We start from the raw sequence: 18,607 nt of genomic DNA, 5'->3' as shown, positions 1-18,607 counted from the left end.
GTTCGATTTTAATTATTAACTCGTTGGTTAAGCTTAAGACAATTTGAGTATAAACTTTGATGTGATTCTAATAATAATTATGATTTGATTTCTTTAAAAGTTGAGGATGCAATATTATTATATTGTATTATTATCTACAGTTAGATATTTTAATAAAATCTTGTTTTTTAAAGAGTACATAAATTTGTCATAATTTCTGAAAATCATACGATCTCTGTAAAATTAATCCAAAAATGTTGATTTCGGCCGAAAAAAATGTGACTCCGTTAGCTTCTCTCTTTTTTTTAAGATAAGTAAGACTTATTTAAGTTTCGGTTTCGGTTTTGTTTTCGGTCGAAATTGATAGTTTTACATGATGAATAACAACCGAATATTTGTTTTTGGTTTCAGCTGGAAGTTAAAATGAGGTTTCGGTCAGACTCTAGTGACAACTATAAAAGTGATAATTGCAAATTTTTTACGTAGAATTAATGTGTATACATAATTAAATAAACTATTTTGTATAGTTGTTACAATTATTAAGTAATTTATTCAACACTGTATACACACACATTAATTTATTTAACTATATACATTAATTCTACGTATAAATTTAGTATAGTCACACCTTTATAGTTGCTACCATAAATGCTATGTTTTTCTCTGATTGAGAGCATGTAATTCGCTTCAGCCCTGATCTCTAATCTTTCTTCCTATATATATTCCCATGTACCAAATAAATGACATTTGATGTTATCTATGTTAATAAGATAATTCAAGATTAACAAGTTAATTGGAGTTTGGCTGCATTTACGATGACTCCAATTAACTTATCAAGTAAATTAATTGTACTATTTCGTTAACATAAACAAAATTGTTTATCTTTTGTTATTTAATATGGAAAAAAAAGATTAGGAGCGTTGAATTGTAAAATAAGATTAGAGACATAGAAATATATCAGAAATTTTATCTTAAATGATTCTATCAATTGAATTAATTACTGATTAAGTTAATTAATAATTATCGAATAATACTTTTTTATTATTTCATTAATATAAATAAAATTAATTTTTCATTTTGAATGTATAAAAATCTTTAAGCAATTCTGCCGGTTAAATCAATCAAATTAATTAGATTAATCACAGTTTGGTCATTCTTCATAATTTTTATGCTGGATGTACCTTTCGTATTCCCTTTCGATTCTTCTTTTATCTTCTATATTTCGTTTAAATTAAAAAAATTTTAACTTTATAAATTTTATGATATACATATATACAGGGTGTAACCGAAATAACGCCCACTAATCATATAGTGCTATTCCTAACAAAAAACTGAGACGAAAAGTCTACTATTTTGCAATTTTCACATCTTTTTTTAATTACCCAATGAGCAAAATGTCTAAAATCGACGTATAAGACAGCTTTAAGATATCTTTAAGAGTTCTTTAAGAAAAATCTTCAAAATATTTTACAAAGGACACGGAGATATCTCAAAATTGTCTTATACATCGATTTTATCCGTTTATTCGACAATATTTAGAAATTAATATCTCGTTAACTAACTATTGTGAAAATTGCAAAGTGGTAGAGGACTCTCTTTTCGACTTAGTTTTTTTATTAGGAATAACATTGTATGATTAGTGGGCGTTATTTCAGTTATACCCTGTATATATATCTTTTTTAACAACAGATTTTCAATTTTAAATATATATTGATAAACTCCTGCTCTAAGAATTAAACAAACGCTCACCTTTCGCGAATCGGAATGTACTCGCGGAAAAGTTTAAGTAAAAAAAAATGCCGTTTTGATATAGAACGGGAAGAAAAACATCTCGCACTTTGTCTCATCGTATTTATTTTCCAATTATTCAAATTATTCACGATTCCTGCCATATCGTCGGTAAGATATCAGAATTGCAGCGCCGTCTCGGTTACTTAAGTCCCGTTTTATTTGGTCGATAAGTAAAGAAGTTCGCAGAAGAGAGTTACCGCTAATCCTAAAAAGATATTCAAAAAGACAAGGTATGCATATATGTATACATATATATGTATATATACGGTCCAACACAACGAATTGTAGAATATCACGATATCTTTTCCCGCTTCTCTTTGTAAACGTGTAACAAAATGCAACGAACGACGAGAGCCGTAGATCGAAGAGCGACAAAGTTATATGTAGATACTGCAACGTGCATAAAAGTGGAATGACACATTTCTCCCGTATATATATATACATATACATCCTCTATTTATTTCAATGAAAGAGTAAGTAATATTTAATAATGTGTATGTGTGTGTATATGTGTATACGTCCTCAGTCGATTGATGGAACTTATAAAATCATAATCCGCGAATAGTAAACACATTTCGTCGTTTGCACTCTAATCATCGTCACTGACTACCCGTATCCACGATACGTGTGACTAGTAATAAATGTTAATTGATAAAATAACTTAAACATCTTTCACTCATATAATCTTGTGTTATGTATACATATATATATATTTATAAATTCTCGCTTTCACGCTCGCGCTTGTTCTCACGTTCGCACTTTACTCAACATCCGATTGGAATGATTGTTAAAATTGAGAGATTGAAGTCAATTCAATCGCGAGATAAGAAACCAACTATAGATTTGTCTTGTTCTCCGTTACGTAGAAAAGCTGTATCGTTCTCTGAAATTGATCACTCATTTTTCACATTAATAGATCGCTGTGTCCACACAGTCATTGGAAGAACTTGACTGTAGGCTGTGATATAAACTATAACTTTCACAAGTGTTTCCTAAACGAGATGCCTAAATCAGACAAGGATATTGTGAAATTAATGTTACACAATTCGGTGGCTCTCGCAAAAAACAGTCTCGATATCTAAAATAAAACGCTTGTTGTGAGTTGTAATACGTATGATTAATATGTTTAATAATGTGACGTGTGTGTATCAGTATTAATTACTTAGATAAGGCCACTAGTGGATGATACAGGTATAATATAAATATTACAGTTATAAGCATATAGATTCTCAAAGCAACGGTCGAGTAGTTACACAGTATGTCCAGAAACGATCAATCGTGGAGAAAACGAGGTGTGTATTTTTAATGCAGGATTTGTAACGTACAAATTTGTTTTTCGTTATTGTCATATACTTTCATTGTAAGATGACACTTTGCGAACGACGTTTGTCGATCTGGAAATATCTTTTCCCTCCTCTGGACATAGGTAGAATTTAGTTGCCTATTGCATTCAAGATATCTAACTGTATAATATAAACACTAAAGGTTTCTCTTCCTTCTCTTAAGAATATACACGATTCTTCATATACTGAGTATAAGATTTGTCTTTCTTTTAAAAAGCTATCTTAGCTGCTATCATATAATACAATTCACGCGAGCTGTATACAAACATGGTATTACAATTACAAAAATTACTAATGCCTCGTATTTCTATTTATCGTTCGAAAAATCGTTTGGGTGTAGATTTGTTACACCTTTCGAAATATGCGCAAAGAGAAGCACGCTGAAATTCATCATCCACATCGGTGTCCATGAGAAAGCGATTTTATATATAAATTCGAAGTGAAGGAACGATCCTTTGTAGTCTCTCGACGTATCGCGTCGTATCCCCCGTTCAGTAATCGAAAAATAACGGATTTATATACTCTATCGGAATTGTCTTTCTTCTTTTTTTTAATCTCGCCACTCGATGTTGTTCAAACATCACGGCACACCAGGCACTGTACATTGAGCATGGCTCGAGCCAGACCTCTCAGTCTGGCTTATATCGTGTGTTACAACGTGGATTCGTGTATCACCGTTGTATTCGGATCACTGCTAGCAGTCTGAATTATTGCTGGCGGTATGTGTGGCGTCAACGTGATGGATGAAGTCTTGCGCACAGGTTTCGGGGAGGCCTGCAATCAAATATTACGATAAAAATTAATCGATTAATTTATTTTTATCATTCAATATTATTAATTAAAATCCAGTGTAATACCGTACACACAAATAAATCTGATTTGAATATAACGTGTATTACATACCCATTCTCTTCTGCAAGGTGCTTCGTCGTCTGAATAATGATCGATCTGCCCAATATCGGTTTCTGTCACTGCGTTCCTCTTCTTTGGCTGCAGAGTCGCGTAATTGCCGCAGCCTCTGGTGAAATTAGTCATATTCTTCTCTTCGACGATTTTCTCTTGACATAATATCTCTTGGGATTTACTTTGCTTGTTGTTCGTTACGTCACTGGTACTTTTATTATTGAAATAAAACGGTGGCATTTTCGATACCCAGTGATCTAGACCAGAACCAGCCGAGCTCGTCGACGCCGCGGACGAATTTCCCGTCGAATTATTGGACAGACCCCTTCGCTGGTAGAACAGCATGTACGCCGAGTTTGTGATTAGATTCGTATCATTGACCGCTTCCACGCGTGTGTCATCAAAACAGTACCACTGCGTATCGTATGGATTTCTACAAAACGCCGTGTAATGTCCGCCTTGTAGATCCTGCCCGTGATGATTGCATATCGCGTAGAGATCGTAGACATTCTCGTCGTACTTGGGGATATTGTGTTGCCGCGGTCGTGGTTTTTTCCAGGGCGACCAGCCTAGACCGCCCAAACTAGTAACGTTATTATGCGTTGCCTGAACTCCATTGTGAGCGAGATGTGGCGTCATGTCGAAACCGTACAAAGGAAAGTCCACTAGCATAGTCAATTTGGACGTTGACCGTTGCTTAGATTGCTGACGAAATCTTTTCAAGTGTATGACTAATATATCAGGCAATGACCAGAGACCTAGTTTTTTTACGACTTCTTGCTTCTTGTTGCAATAAGGACAATGCCATGCGTCTTCCGCGCCCAATATCTCCGCTCGCGTATACAGATCGAAACATTCCTCTAAAGTTACCGCGCCGCCCAGCTCGGAATTAGTTTTTAACTGTTTCACGCTGGCGTGTTCCTCAATCTGGTCGCTGTCGTCCTGTATAATATTACATTTAGTAGCCTCGTCCCACTCGAGGATCAGCTTTACATGTTGCGGACCCGAGTCGTCGGCGCAAAGCGCCAACGCTTGCTCGATCTGCTCCGTGTAAAGAGGATGCTCTACACAAGGATCGATACAAGGATGCTCGTCTTGGATCGGCGTCGCCGCCGGATCAGCAACGCGGATATTAAAGAGTCCCGGGCTCTGGCTGGTTGTGAGAACGTCATCCGCTAGCGTGCTGTGCATCTCCTTGAGCAGAAGTTTCTGCAGATCCTCGTAGGACGTCTCGCGTGACACCTGCATCGTGTACGGACTGCCGAAACGTTGCCTCAGATCCCCCTTTACGAGAACGTTGATCCAAACTAGCAAGATATACGCTTGCTCCGTAGGTTCCTTCAACTGCGGTAGCTCAATGCAATACAGTGGATCGTTTTCCATAATCACGGATAGAGGCTGACAATCAGAGAAGGTTCTGCAGAAAGAAAAAAAAAGCGATATATCATTCTTTTTGTTTCACTGTTGTGATGTAAGATGTTTAATATACAAGCCAATCATAAAAATTGCAAAATAATAAAAAGAAGCTGTATCCTTATACCTCCGCATTTTTCATACTTTCTTTTGCAATACGCGACTGAAACTTATTCTGATACAGTATTGATTTATTTATTGTTTCTCCTTAGAGTTACAAAAAACAAATAAAAAAATTCACAAAAAATTTATCAAAAGATTCCGCATTACAAAAATACATAATTCTCCACGCTTATTTTTTCGCAATACTTACTATCCTCCCAACATATTCTAACTCTTAACCCATTCTACCTCTACTATGAAATTTATTCTCAGCGCTAATTTTTCCCTTTCACTTATAGAATGCAATATATACTTTTGAAGGTTTTTAAATTGCAATTTAACCTGTGAAATCCTTCTTCGTGAATCTCGGTCAGTAGCATATGATTCTCGTCTACGCCGGTGTCGCTGGCTAGGATCTCTCGGAGCTCTCTCACGTTGGCTGCCTGATTCACACTCACGCCAATCTTGACTTGCCGCGGCTGCTGCGATGTATAGAGGACGTTCACATAAAGATTCATCTGCCGATGATTCTGCGGCACCGGCACCGACACGCACAGGAAGGGGTCGAAGGTGTTCGACTGTCGGTGGCATCTTGGACAAGTCAGACTAGACCGGAATTGCGCTTGAAATACGGCGTGTACAAAGGAGTTGTTACACCGCACATGATTCGCAAGCGTCTCGGCGGCGACGATGTCGTCGGGTCTACCGAATGAGTTCTGCGAATGGAAAAACGAATTACAGCGTGCTAAACGACATTATAGATATTTGATTTGCGAATATTTTAATAGAATGAGATTTCAATATATAATGATATCTATCGCTCCTTTACCTTAAAAGTAACACAATTAAAAAAATTACATTTTCCAGAAAAAAAGGAAAACTTTTTCAACTTGATAGAAAATTATTCACTAATCAAATAATCTTGGAAAAAAAAGAATATATTCTTAACGTGACAAACATTATTTTTGTCATTTATGTTTCACAATTCTTAAAAAAAAACCATACTTTTTTATAATTATAATGACTGACAATGATTTCTTTAGATCTTTTTTGAGTTGTGACATTATGACAGTTTTTTTATAAAATTAAGTTAGTTCGCTTCTGATGGATTGATGAGGTAATGTTTACCTAACTCATTCATAATAATTCGAAAATCACGTTTTTTGGATTGTGTCACTTTGAAGTAAAAAAGCAATATCTCGTTGTCAATTTTACTCGACAAGCAAATGCATCAACCCATAACGAGCCGAGCTCTCTTTCTTTCTTTTTTTTTCGCAGCTCTATTTTGCTGTGCGGTTTATGTAATCTGGTAAAATGGGTTTGAGGCGAGGTTGTCTGCCGCCGCGCCGCGACCACGAAGCCGTATGCACGCTAGCGACGCGGCGACGGCGGCGCGTTCCTCGCGAGTGTGAATCCCGGAGAGCGTGGGGTCCGCGACCGCCCTCCTTCTCGATCCGACGTGAAACTCGGTTATCGCTCAAAGCACATAACGACAATCATCCATAACGCGTCCGTGCTCTATTAATAGATTGCCGCCGTCGCAACCGCCACTCGCCTCCTTTTCCCTTCATCGTAAGGAAGACACGCGGAGCATCAGAAGGAAGAGCCGAGACCGAGTGCGCTAACGAACTCCGCGTGCAGGCTTCGGCACAATTTTATTGTCGCCGACATGCTAAAACGCTGCGCGCTCATTAACGTAAGCCGTTGCACTTAGCGACATAACGTCAGGACTTGATGCACCGATTGGTTCACGATGGAAACAATAAAAGATCCCCTTCGCTTTATTCGACTTGATTTCGGAAATTCGACAGACGCGGAGTCTTAAAATAATCTATAAAATTGTAATTATTATAAAAATCGGAGTATATAATAATGGATAAGCTCCGATAATGATTTCGCTATTCGATAGCGAAGCTGAACGATACGATCGAGTGATGACATAATTCAACGTATTAAAAACCTGCGCTGCCGCATTCCGATATTTTATTATCAATTAGAATATTCGCGTTCGCGTATGAACATTTTCAGAGATATACATATATACTATATACTCCGAGTATCTAATTCCGATTCTCAGTATTTAATTCGAATAAATTAATAAAACGTTGTTTGATTTAATCGAGAGAATTTATTGAGAGACTTCTCCAGTTTTATTGTCGAATGCAATTTCGTTTTCATTTCGTTTCAGTCTGGTTTCAGTCCAGCATAGATACGACCTCCTCTTAATAGGATAATAAATATCGAGGTTGTGCGTTTTCGTATAGCCTTCGAGTCGGTCGCAGACGGGACTTCACAGAGAGCTGCAAGAACCCGCGAGGTAGCGGTACATCGTGGCATTCAACGTGGTAAAACTTTATTGCCTGCAACTATTCGAGCTTGCTGCAAGTAGCGCACATCGTGTAAGTTATAGGAGTCATTATTGACCAGCCATTCGCACATTGTCCGTCTACTTATTTCGTTACTCCGTAAATGGGATATAACAATCCTTGAAAGAAAATCGATAATGTCGAGTTTGCAAATAGCCGGCGTTTCTAATGATATAATTCCCCAATAAACCAAAATAAAATTAAGTAAATTGAGGAAATAATTAAGAAGAAGGATAATGAGAGAAAGGCAGAAACATGATAGAATAATAAATGAAATGGGATCGATGTTAACGCAGAATAAATATTGACATTTTCGGTCAACGAGCGGGATCTTAATAATGAAAGCATAAAGGCGAAAGATACGAAACTCGCAGGTATTATTGTTAGATTCCGTATGACGATCGAAAACGTCAATAAATTAATTTAAACGAAGATCAATATGACTCTCAATTTTAAATGGTACAATTTTAAAGGTGACACACAAATTCAAATTTTAAGAACCAGCATTGATCGATCGTGTCATGTGCTGTGGAAAGTTTGAGATTATTTTTTAATATAGCTTGAAATAGAATCGAGACGTTTGATTTCGTGTTTTTTAAATAAACTGTGGTTGAGAATTACTGAGAATTAACCTTTCTATTTAATTATTATTTTATATTAATAATATCCTACGACAAAAATAAAAATTTTTTAAGTCATTTGTGACAGAACGTTCCATTATATAACATAAAAGCTTTGACACAATTCCAATAAGTACCAATGAGAGATCGTACTGGAAGGTTACGTAATACCTCGAGCGACATATTTCAATGATGAAAGGTATCGGTGACCCTCGTTAACACAGAACGTTAGCGACCGGCACGCAGAGCTTCGAGGACTCGTTCGCGCTTTCCGAAGCCGTGTAATTTGTAACACGCGATGAAAAACCGCAGAATGGGATAATCACCGGAGTGATCGCGCAGGATGTATCAGCGATCCGGTTGCCGGAAGTAATTTCCGATGCGTACGGCTGGAACGACTCGCGTTCACAATTGGTCAATGTCACGCCCGGTGCACGTGTACTCGACTCGTAAAACCATCGTTACAATCGCGCATATATGTATATGCCGGTAACCTTACAAATATCTGACCCCCGCCAATATTCCTAAAGGAATACCGCTAATAGATCAGTCGGAGATGCATTAGAAACACTTCGATCTGTTTAGCGCGACTGCGTTCTCGTAGAAGCGAATTACTTATAGATTACAATCGATGGATATCGTAACATTGGAAAGAATAATTTTGCTTTAGATCTAAAATTTTGCTGAATACAAATCTGAAAGTAATTTTGTTGAATAATTAAAATGATTATGTTAAAAATTCCAAAAAACAGCAATGCTGCACAAAAATTTGACATTCTAGCAACCAGTTTTCCAACAAAATTATTTTAATGGTTCAACAAAATTATTTTCAGATCTATATCCCCAGTAAAATTTTAGATCTTTCAACAAAATTATTCTTTCCGTATATGCATACGAGATGTCAGTTTTACATTTTTTTTCCATCCTACAATACATGGTATGCCTGTAAAATTATATTTTAATTTTCAAACTATTTGCGAAATTCTCCCGATTATTATAAATTCATACTCTTCATACTTTACAACATACAATTATAATTTATTCAGTTTATTTTGTAAAAACGTAAAATCGCAAACTTGAAACTTTATGTTGATCCAATTTAGACATCGTGTCAAAACTTTGCTCGGTTCAAATTTTTCATGAGTACTTTCTCACAAAGTTAATCGCACAATTTGACTGCTTCTCAATTTGCAAAAGATCAGAAGAACCGATGAGTTGCGAATTCCGTTTGTCAGTTTCTGTCGACGCGACGCAATGAATCATCTCAGTAAAAATAAAAACGAATGCAGAAGGATATATATGTTTTAAAATAAAAGCACAATAACGCACTTTCCGGTTTCACAACAATCTTTCGTTTTTATTACGAAACGTTTAATTTATTTGAAAGTATTTAAAGGTAATTAATTATTATCGATGAATATATACAATTCAGCAAACACAATTATAATATTATACTATATAAATATAGTTATAAATTATAGATGCGTTATTTAGAAATATATACATCATATAAAATAAATAAACATAAGTCTCATTATATTCACATACATGCCGCGTGATTTAATTATATTTAGAAGTTAACTATATTTAGAAACATTCATAATGACAATATATCACTTTTAAAAAACAGAAAGTGCTTTTACGAACTTAGATATTTCGTTATTATCAACATTTTATTCAAAGAAAGAAATGTTTTAACTTTTGCAAAAGCAAATGTTCTTAATAATATTTCTATGAATAAAAATAAAAGTATTTTTGCTCAATTACTTGATATCGTTATATATTTATCAAGAAAATGACATATAATTTACATTATGATAACATTACTGTGACGATTATACATGATTTGTAATAAACTACCATTATGCACTAGGAAGACAAATTTAGTATCTTTAACAAAATTGTTTAGTTGAGGTATTTTTTAGTAGTAACCAAATACTTTGTTTATATAACAGAAAAAATAGTTACTTTCGCAAAATATTTGCTTTGTAAATAATAAAAATAATTGTTTATACCAACCTAAACAATTTTGTTTACGTAAAATTATAAAAAATTTGATTCGATAAATTTTAACAAAAAATTTTTGTTCGTTGTTTCAATCAAATGTTCATTGTTAAAACAAAATTTTTGTTCATAAAACAAAACATTTTTCTTAGAGTGTACATATGATTACCGAGAAAATATTTGTCTAAACAATTTTATCATAAGATATAAAATCTCTCTTTCTCTCTCTCCCTCTCTCTCTCTCTCTTCTTCATCGAGATACAAAACAAAAAGATTGAAATCTATTCTCTTGTGCGTTGCTGTTTTTCCTTAGTAAGATATCGACAAAAAGTGCCACTTGATATGTCTAGGCGATAAGTTTGCGATATACGATTCCCTATACAACTATATACACAAAAAGCGATTTCTTTCATTATGAATTTATTTATGCGACGTTCACGTGAGTCTCGTCGATTGACCGCAATTTGCAGTGATGCAATATTTTTGAATGCATGCGTATTGCGTACACAACACAGAGAGAAAAATGTTTAGTATTTGTAACTATAATTATATATTACTATAATTATGATTATTACTGCTATAATAATAATAACAGTAATTATATATATAGTTCCAGCAACAAATGTATATAATTGGCAACCTAAAATGACTATAATTATAGTTGTTATAACATAAAATAGTTGAAATTACCATAAAAATGATTCAAGTGACTATAATTTTATAGTTATATTTTGGGACAACCATATTTTTTATGGTTCAACTATTTTATGGTTATAACAACTATAATTATAGTTATTTTAGGTTGCCAATTATTGTATATACATTTGTTGCTGGAACTATATATATAGTTACTGTTATTATTATTATAGCAGTAATAATCATAATTATAGTAATATATAATTATAGTTACAAATACCAAACATTTTTCTCTTTGTGAATTATCGATGCGTGGAATTCGAAATATGTGCAGGAAGAGTCGCGGATTCTTCCTTTTTTGCACAGTTCGTTCCCGCGTGTGAGTATGAAAACAGCGAGAGAAAAACAGGTCATGCAAGGATGATGAGCATAATATTTTTTTTTTCGCGTCTACGTCGCTCTCGGACGGTCTGCACTATAAATAGCGTTACGTAAATATTTTGCTAATAATTACGTTGATTTCCCTTCTCCCTCCGTACTAGAAAACGAGTTACATTCATGCCATCCGGTCGGATCAAACATACATGCGAACTCGCATCTTAAACAGGAGTCTGGGTTTTTTTTTAATTACTAACACAGCCGGTTTTACGAAGATAGGAAATTTCGCCACCTGATTCGCAATTACGATGTGTATATAATCGATGAAATTAGTACATCATATTACAGACTGGGAGATATAATTACTCCTCTCCTTTGACTGAATTCAAATTGAATTAATTCGATTAGTTTATTATCAATAAATTCATAATAAATAACTACTAAAACAAAAAAAGGATGCTTACTGAAATCTTATTAAAAAATTCTGATATTTTCGGAATTTCTAGATCAAATAGTATTTTTGATCAAAATTTTAGGTATGATTAGAGAATTTTTTAATGCAATTTGAAATAAATTGCAGCACAAGTAACGCAAATAAATTATAAATTAATAGAAGACAGGAATTCCACGAGATTATATCTATCATTTTCTACATTTTCTACAATTGAGCCGCGAAACTTAGAGGTCAATTCTAAGCAGAATTGTAAGACTCGTAATGTGTTCTCGTAAAACTTGTAAAAACTTATGACGCGTATTCTAATTTTATGCGTATATATCATAAGACGTACGATTATTCGTAAATATCTACGATTTCTTGTAAATTTTAAGGCTAAGAAGCTGTCTGAAGAATATTATAGAAGCACTCAAAAATTCTTACAAGTCTTACAAGAATATGTTACGAGCCTTACGATTCTGCTTAGAATTTAAGTATTAGTATAATATAGGGAAAGCTCTACAATACAGTATCAGTGAGCTAGCTACTTCATTCTTTACTGAGTATTCTATTGTTAATCTAATTTTTTTTATAAAAACTCGCGAGACACACAAGAATGTATGTGAATATACATGCGTATGCCATATTTATTGCTGATTGTTATTTTGCTTTATTAACAAAAAATAACCAACAAAACAATTTTCTAAATTCTTTGAAAGTCACTCATCCTTTTTGAGTGAGATGCACTCCAAAAAATTTAGAAGTATTTAATAAAATTTGGAAATATTTTCAGAAAAAGACAGAGTTTAAATTTAAAAGTAAAATTCCAAAAATTTTCCTAAGTTCCGATGATAAAATTTCATGAAAATCTTTCATTTTCAAGTATAAAAAGAAATTCCCCGAAAATTTCAAGAGTTTTTAAGTTTTTCCAGATAGTAAACACCCTGTGAAACTGGCAAATTAAAAAGAAATTTGTCGCAACAGTCAACGTCATCGTCTCGTGCACTCCATTTGGAAGTACCGTAGTGAATGCATGCGGTACTCCAATTGCAAGATTATCTGTCAAGAAACCGACGGAGTCGAAAGCTGGCGAGCGAAGTGTGAAACGTGCGCGAGCATACGTTGGCGCCGGATGACATTAGTTAGTAGTCCACATATGCGCTGTAATTCGCGAAAAAGTAAAGTCACTGGATTGATAAAGTACCGCAACGGCACATTCAATTTTTTCCATCGAAATAGCGGATAGTGGCGCGATTTCATCTACACATTAGGTCCGCTCGCGTTGTTTGAAAATCCCCAAAATTTTTGCGTTTAAAATGAGATAAATATATATTCGGGTATTGAAGAGAGAGAAAGCGAAGATGTCGAGTGCAAAAAGTGTTAACAACGCAAACGGATCTATTAAGTGCACTTAATTAGGCCTTTGCGTCAAGATGATGGAGAGATGCGATACTTTATCAATCTAGTGACTTTACAGAAAAGTCAGCGATGCGATGCGAACTGATAACTGGATCTCCGTGGCCCCGTTCAAGGTTAGTCCTCGTTACGGTACCGGCGTTCGACTCCGATTTCCTTTCGCTCGACTTCGCGTCGCGACGACGCGACGATCCGCTCGCGCGAATGTATGCCGTGCGTGCGATACGTTTTCTCGACAAGCACTCGAAAAAGAAAGAAGTCGCGTAAGGTGCACGTCTCCACTCGAGATGTCGAGGATAAAACGTTCATGCCGAGAGAACGACGCGATAAAAATGACGTGTCCGCTTTGATATCAATCTACTATGTGCCGTCGATGATCGAGCACGTTTTATTGTAAGTGTAATTTCGCAGAAACGATATATTTAATAATAACCGACGAGGTTTATTAATTTACACAATTCAAACGATCGGATTGTTCAAACGATCGCTGTTCGGTTATGCGGGCCTTATCTTTGCTAACTCAGTAAACGATACGGACCGCAACCGAAAGACCGATAAGATAACAGCGGAAGATGAATAATCGTCCAAAGATGAAGTACAAAGACGTGCCCCGAGCGTGAATATTAAAAACAATTATTATATTTACATATATAATTCACAGAATCACTAACTCGGTATTTTATATTTTTTTGTTGTTTTGACCAAGATTATCAAGTTCACGATGTTTTTATCATCTTGTTGAAAGTCAAGCGGAGTTTTTAAATCATATTACTCGTCGTTCTCTTATTTGTTCGACAAGCGTTGACATTATTATGAAGAAGAAATGTGACATCGCCGATAGGAGCACGGTTATTTTTTAATGATATAGCGATAATTATTGATAATTGTGACGTTTATACGATTTCGTGACATACATTAAATCAGTATCGATAAATAATTGACAGCCGCCGCGTTTAATCTGAAAAAACGATTTCATAACATGATTAAAAAATAAGCAATTATCAGCTGTGAAATTTTTACGAATTATTCAATTATTTGCTTGGATTAACGGCGTTTATCCTTGCGCTACGATCGTCCGGTCCTTGGAATTAAATGCTTTCGGGGAAATCGCAATTCTCTCATGTGACATACATTTTTGGATTAAACTCCTTTTCTCTCTCTCTTTTTTTTTACTCCTGCGACATTTCAATCTCGCACCACCTTGGGATCTCGTAATTGAAAACCGTAGCACGTATTTTCGAACGTGAAGCAAATTCGGGTTAAGGTCTCGACTGACTGGTCGTTTGTCGATTGGCTCGTTTCGAGAAGCAGCACTTAAATAAAAAAAAATGAAGCAAAGCTTATCGTCTCGCTCGATTCGAGTTTAATAATTATATTTTTAAAACCAAAGTTCTAAAAAAATTTATACCAACATCAAATTAGACTGTCACATAAATCTTTAATTCGTATTATATATTATTACATACGTTACATTACACATGTTAAATTATAATATTAAAATGACTTATAAATGTTTTACTTTTGATTAATATAACGTTTATAGAAATTTAACTAATATTTATAATTTAAATAAGATACAAATCAGAAAAGAATCTTGTTGAACTATCAAAATAATTACGTAGGAAACTCTCAAGTATGATGAGCGAAGCTGAAAAAATTTCTATATTCTAGCAATTAGCTTGTCTGAACGTTCTTTATAATTATTTTTATGGTCCGAATTATTTTTTGATCTGTGTATCTAGTTAAATTTTTAGAAACTTCATCAAAACCGTTCTTTCTGTGTACTAACAATATTTATGCGAATATCTCCACTTTCAGAATTTTAATAAAATATATACTTTCGTTATTCACATCACTCGAACTCAAGAAAATGTTATCTTTACTCTCACCTACATTTTACTGCTTTCTTCTTATAAAAATATCAATCCCTTTTAACTTTTTCTTCCTTTCTTTTTTCTCTAATATTTTCTTCTTTTTTCTAATCTGTATAATACACACAAAAAAATATTTTGCTGCTCCAGCTAGAATTATAGCTGTTTTTTGTATCTGATAGAAAATTATATATCGTACGCATAGAATTTATAGCACAAATATAAATTCTATCTCTGTCATCTATACGATTAGATGCAATACATATTCAATATCGCAGTACCTGCTAGAAATTTATCTATTCCAGCTATTTTTCGTACTTAGATAATTTTCGCTGTAACTGCAAGATCACTTTTTTTCAGTGTATTTTTATCCTTTTTTACCTTCATTATTTTTTATTTTTCTTTATTCTATTGGTCAAAAATATAAAGCTACAGAGAATGACACTTTATCGTAAAGATTTTAAAACCTTTTAGGTCTTCAGAAAGACATAGTGTGTCTTTTAAAAGATTTAAGATTTTAAGCAGACTCGCGTTGGCGAGTATCAAACAAAACCCGAGGAGAATTACAGAAGGCGCCAGTCACCATGTGAAATATTTGTCTTCAATTAAGATAAGATCGGCAACTTCCTTCGGTGAGCTCTTTCCGTTCAGGGTGTTAATTCGGCATTGATTTCTTCTATCTGTGTTATCGCACGTTACGGTGTGTTCGGTGTTTAAAAGGCAGTCTGGCCGATTGTATCTATATCTCGGTTTGTCTACACATGGTAAAGGTGTCGGTCGAGATGATGCGAGAAAGGACGTCGACTTGACTCGCGTGTTCATGGCTTCCGCCAGTTGTCACGCACACGAGAGATTGTCAACGTCCGCGCACCGAGAATATATACAGTCGTGTGCAGTCGTGCCTACGTACTGCGTGTATGCACACGCAGTATTTATGAGAAAAGGACAGAGAGAAGGAGAGAGGAGAGAGAAAGAGCCGTAACGAGCTTTCGTCGAGCGTCTCTCACATGGCTGGCCACGACGATCCAAGGAGAAAGTTTCTTTCGTCGTGACGCCTAGCTCGACGATTAAGCGACTACCAAAGAATGCATTTAATGGTCTACCGTGTCCGTTATGCTTGAAAGTAGAATGCTACTTTTATATTTTTATTTTAATTACTCTGAGTATCTTGGATTTTATTGGAGATGGTCACCGTTACCTTCATGGCTAGAAAGTATCATGGGGTTTTTTTTTTATTGTAGCGGATATAATAAAGTAATAAATAAGTATTAATTGGTACAAATACTATAGATATCAAAAGATATATCGAATGACAATTATTGATAAGCTTCAGTGTAATACAGTACTTTCTTTAATTCTATATTGAGTAAAACTCTGATTCATCAAGAGCGACTCATCATGCTCTTTTCTCAAATAAATTATTAATAATATAAATATTATATATATTGTTGCTTATTTTATTAATATTAATGATAATGCAAATTTATTAACATATTAATTTTATTAATTATTAATTAATTTGTATCTTTAAATAAATTATAATAATATTAATATTATTTTAAAGACGTATATTAATATTTTATCAATTTATATCTGTGAAACGGTTAACTTATAACAATATTTCCACTCGTTTGCAATTACAAAATTACGTTTCTAAATTACGACAAATAATTTAGAAATAACTATATATATATATTTAATTATATAAACTGTTCAATTTTAACATCCTTGACTCTAATCTCTTTGTAACATCAAACTACTTTTTTAACTTTTTTAATGATAATTGTCACGATAAAAATATCGTACAGCTATTTAAATGAACGAGAGATATCGAATGCTTTACTTTCCAATGGCCATCTTCACCACTCGTTATCTTCTCATTGCGGGGATGTACCAGGCATAATTTTCATTCGAGGTCAAGACGCCGACGATCATTTTTTATGTGGATAAGACGCGCACGTGTTGACATCGTCATTTTCGTTTTCGCGCGCACGACCTTACGTTATTACTAAAAATACACCCGACGACGCGACCAGCGGCGTTTAAAAATAGAGAAGAGCAACAATACTATCCCACGCCGAAAAAAATGAGATACTAATTCGCAGACGGCTCCCACGTTTCGAGGTGACATCGAAATAACAATCGAGACTAGTTCGATGACTATTCCGCATTCCCGTCCAACGTTGAGAGTATAATGTCATTGTGTTGGCAGATTAAAAGGATGCGGTCCGCTAAAGTGGCTCAATTTGAATCAATTAATACTAGACCAATTAATACTAATCTTGTGATCTCCGGTCGAGAATTAGTAACAGTTGAATTCCATGTGTCTTCGAAATACAAATCAGACACGCAAGATCAATTAAACGTCGAATTAAATGGTAGTTATTGACGACTTTTGCAGGAAAGCATTTCCTTCTTACGGGACAGTCTGATCGGCACGGTAAGTCGCGAACGCATTTCGCACGTTCGTCATGGATTTTGCCACGAAAAGGATGATTTTGCTAATTATCTAAAAATTCAGCTGGGCAGTCTGAAAATAATCTTGTTGGACCATCAAAATAATTATGTACACTGAAAAAAAATTTACTACAAAATCTTAATACACATATACACACATCTCTTTGAATATAGTAAACATTTACTAACAATAAATATTTATTCGACAAAAAAAATATAGTTAAATCAAATTAATGGTTTTTATGTATCAGATAAATATACATGTTTATATTTAATAAATATTTACTCAGAACTATTCAAAGTTTACTCACAAATATTAAAGTTTAATTTTTTTTCAGTGGAAATTCAAATATAATGAGAAATGTTTGCAAAAAATTTTGATATTCTAGCAATCAGTTTAAGCGCTCTATACAATTATTTGCATAGTTGAAAAATTATTTTCAATTAATTATTAATAGAAATAATCCTATTTTCTCACACAATAATCAAGCATATCTTAATACCTAATAATGCAAATTTCTACAAATATATTAATTCAGTTTTATAAACTGCGCGCTGATAAGGTTTATCAGATTTGAAACGCAATCGCAAATTGAAGCTGAAATTAATACCTCAAATTAAATTGATCGTCCATTTTAAGAGTGGAGCTAATAATCATCTTAAAAACTTTATTTCTTGTAAATAATTAAAAAAAAATTATTTTCAGATCTGTGCGTATCTAGCTAAATTTTTAGATACATCAACAAAACTCTTCTTACGTGTGGCGAAGAGAAAAAAACCGAGGAGGAGAGAAGAAGAGACGCGCTCACCTTTATGATCTTGTATTTTTTCTTGGTCGCCTGATTGAGATCCTCGTGCACCTTGTCGAGCAGCCAGAGAAGGAATTCCTGGGCGT

General features: G+C 34.3%; 1 protein-coding gene across 1 annotated transcript in view; it reads right to left on the bottom strand.

Moving 5' to 3' along the window:
* Window positions 1-2,029: 2,029 nt before the first annotated feature.
* LOC108725446 (ubiquitin carboxyl-terminal hydrolase 31) overlaps window positions 2,030-18,607 on the bottom strand; it is a 17,918-nt gene continuing 1,340 nt past the window's right edge. Inside the window, exons 2-5 of the mRNA XM_018452467.1 lie at window positions 18,522-18,599; window positions 5,874-6,247; window positions 4,017-5,433; window positions 2,030-3,887 (exon numbers count right to left, since the gene is read on the bottom strand). Of these exons, the coding sequence (XP_018307969.1) occupies window positions 3,765-3,887; window positions 4,017-5,433; window positions 5,874-6,247; window positions 18,522-18,599 (1,992 nt within the window). The 3' untranslated portion in view covers window positions 2,030-3,764. The remainder of the gene's footprint in view (window positions 3,888-4,016; window positions 5,434-5,873; window positions 6,248-18,521; window positions 18,600-18,607) is intronic.

This window comes from Mycetomoellerius zeteki, unplaced genomic scaffold, assembly GCF_001594055.1.
Source record: "Mycetomoellerius zeteki isolate Tzet28-1 unplaced genomic scaffold, Tzet1.0 scaffold35, whole genome shotgun sequence".
Lineage (NCBI taxonomy): Eukaryota > Metazoa > Arthropoda > Insecta > Hymenoptera > Formicidae > Mycetomoellerius > Mycetomoellerius zeteki.
The sequence above is the reverse complement of the archived record's forward strand: the minus strand, read 5'-3'. Positions and strand labels throughout refer to the sequence as shown.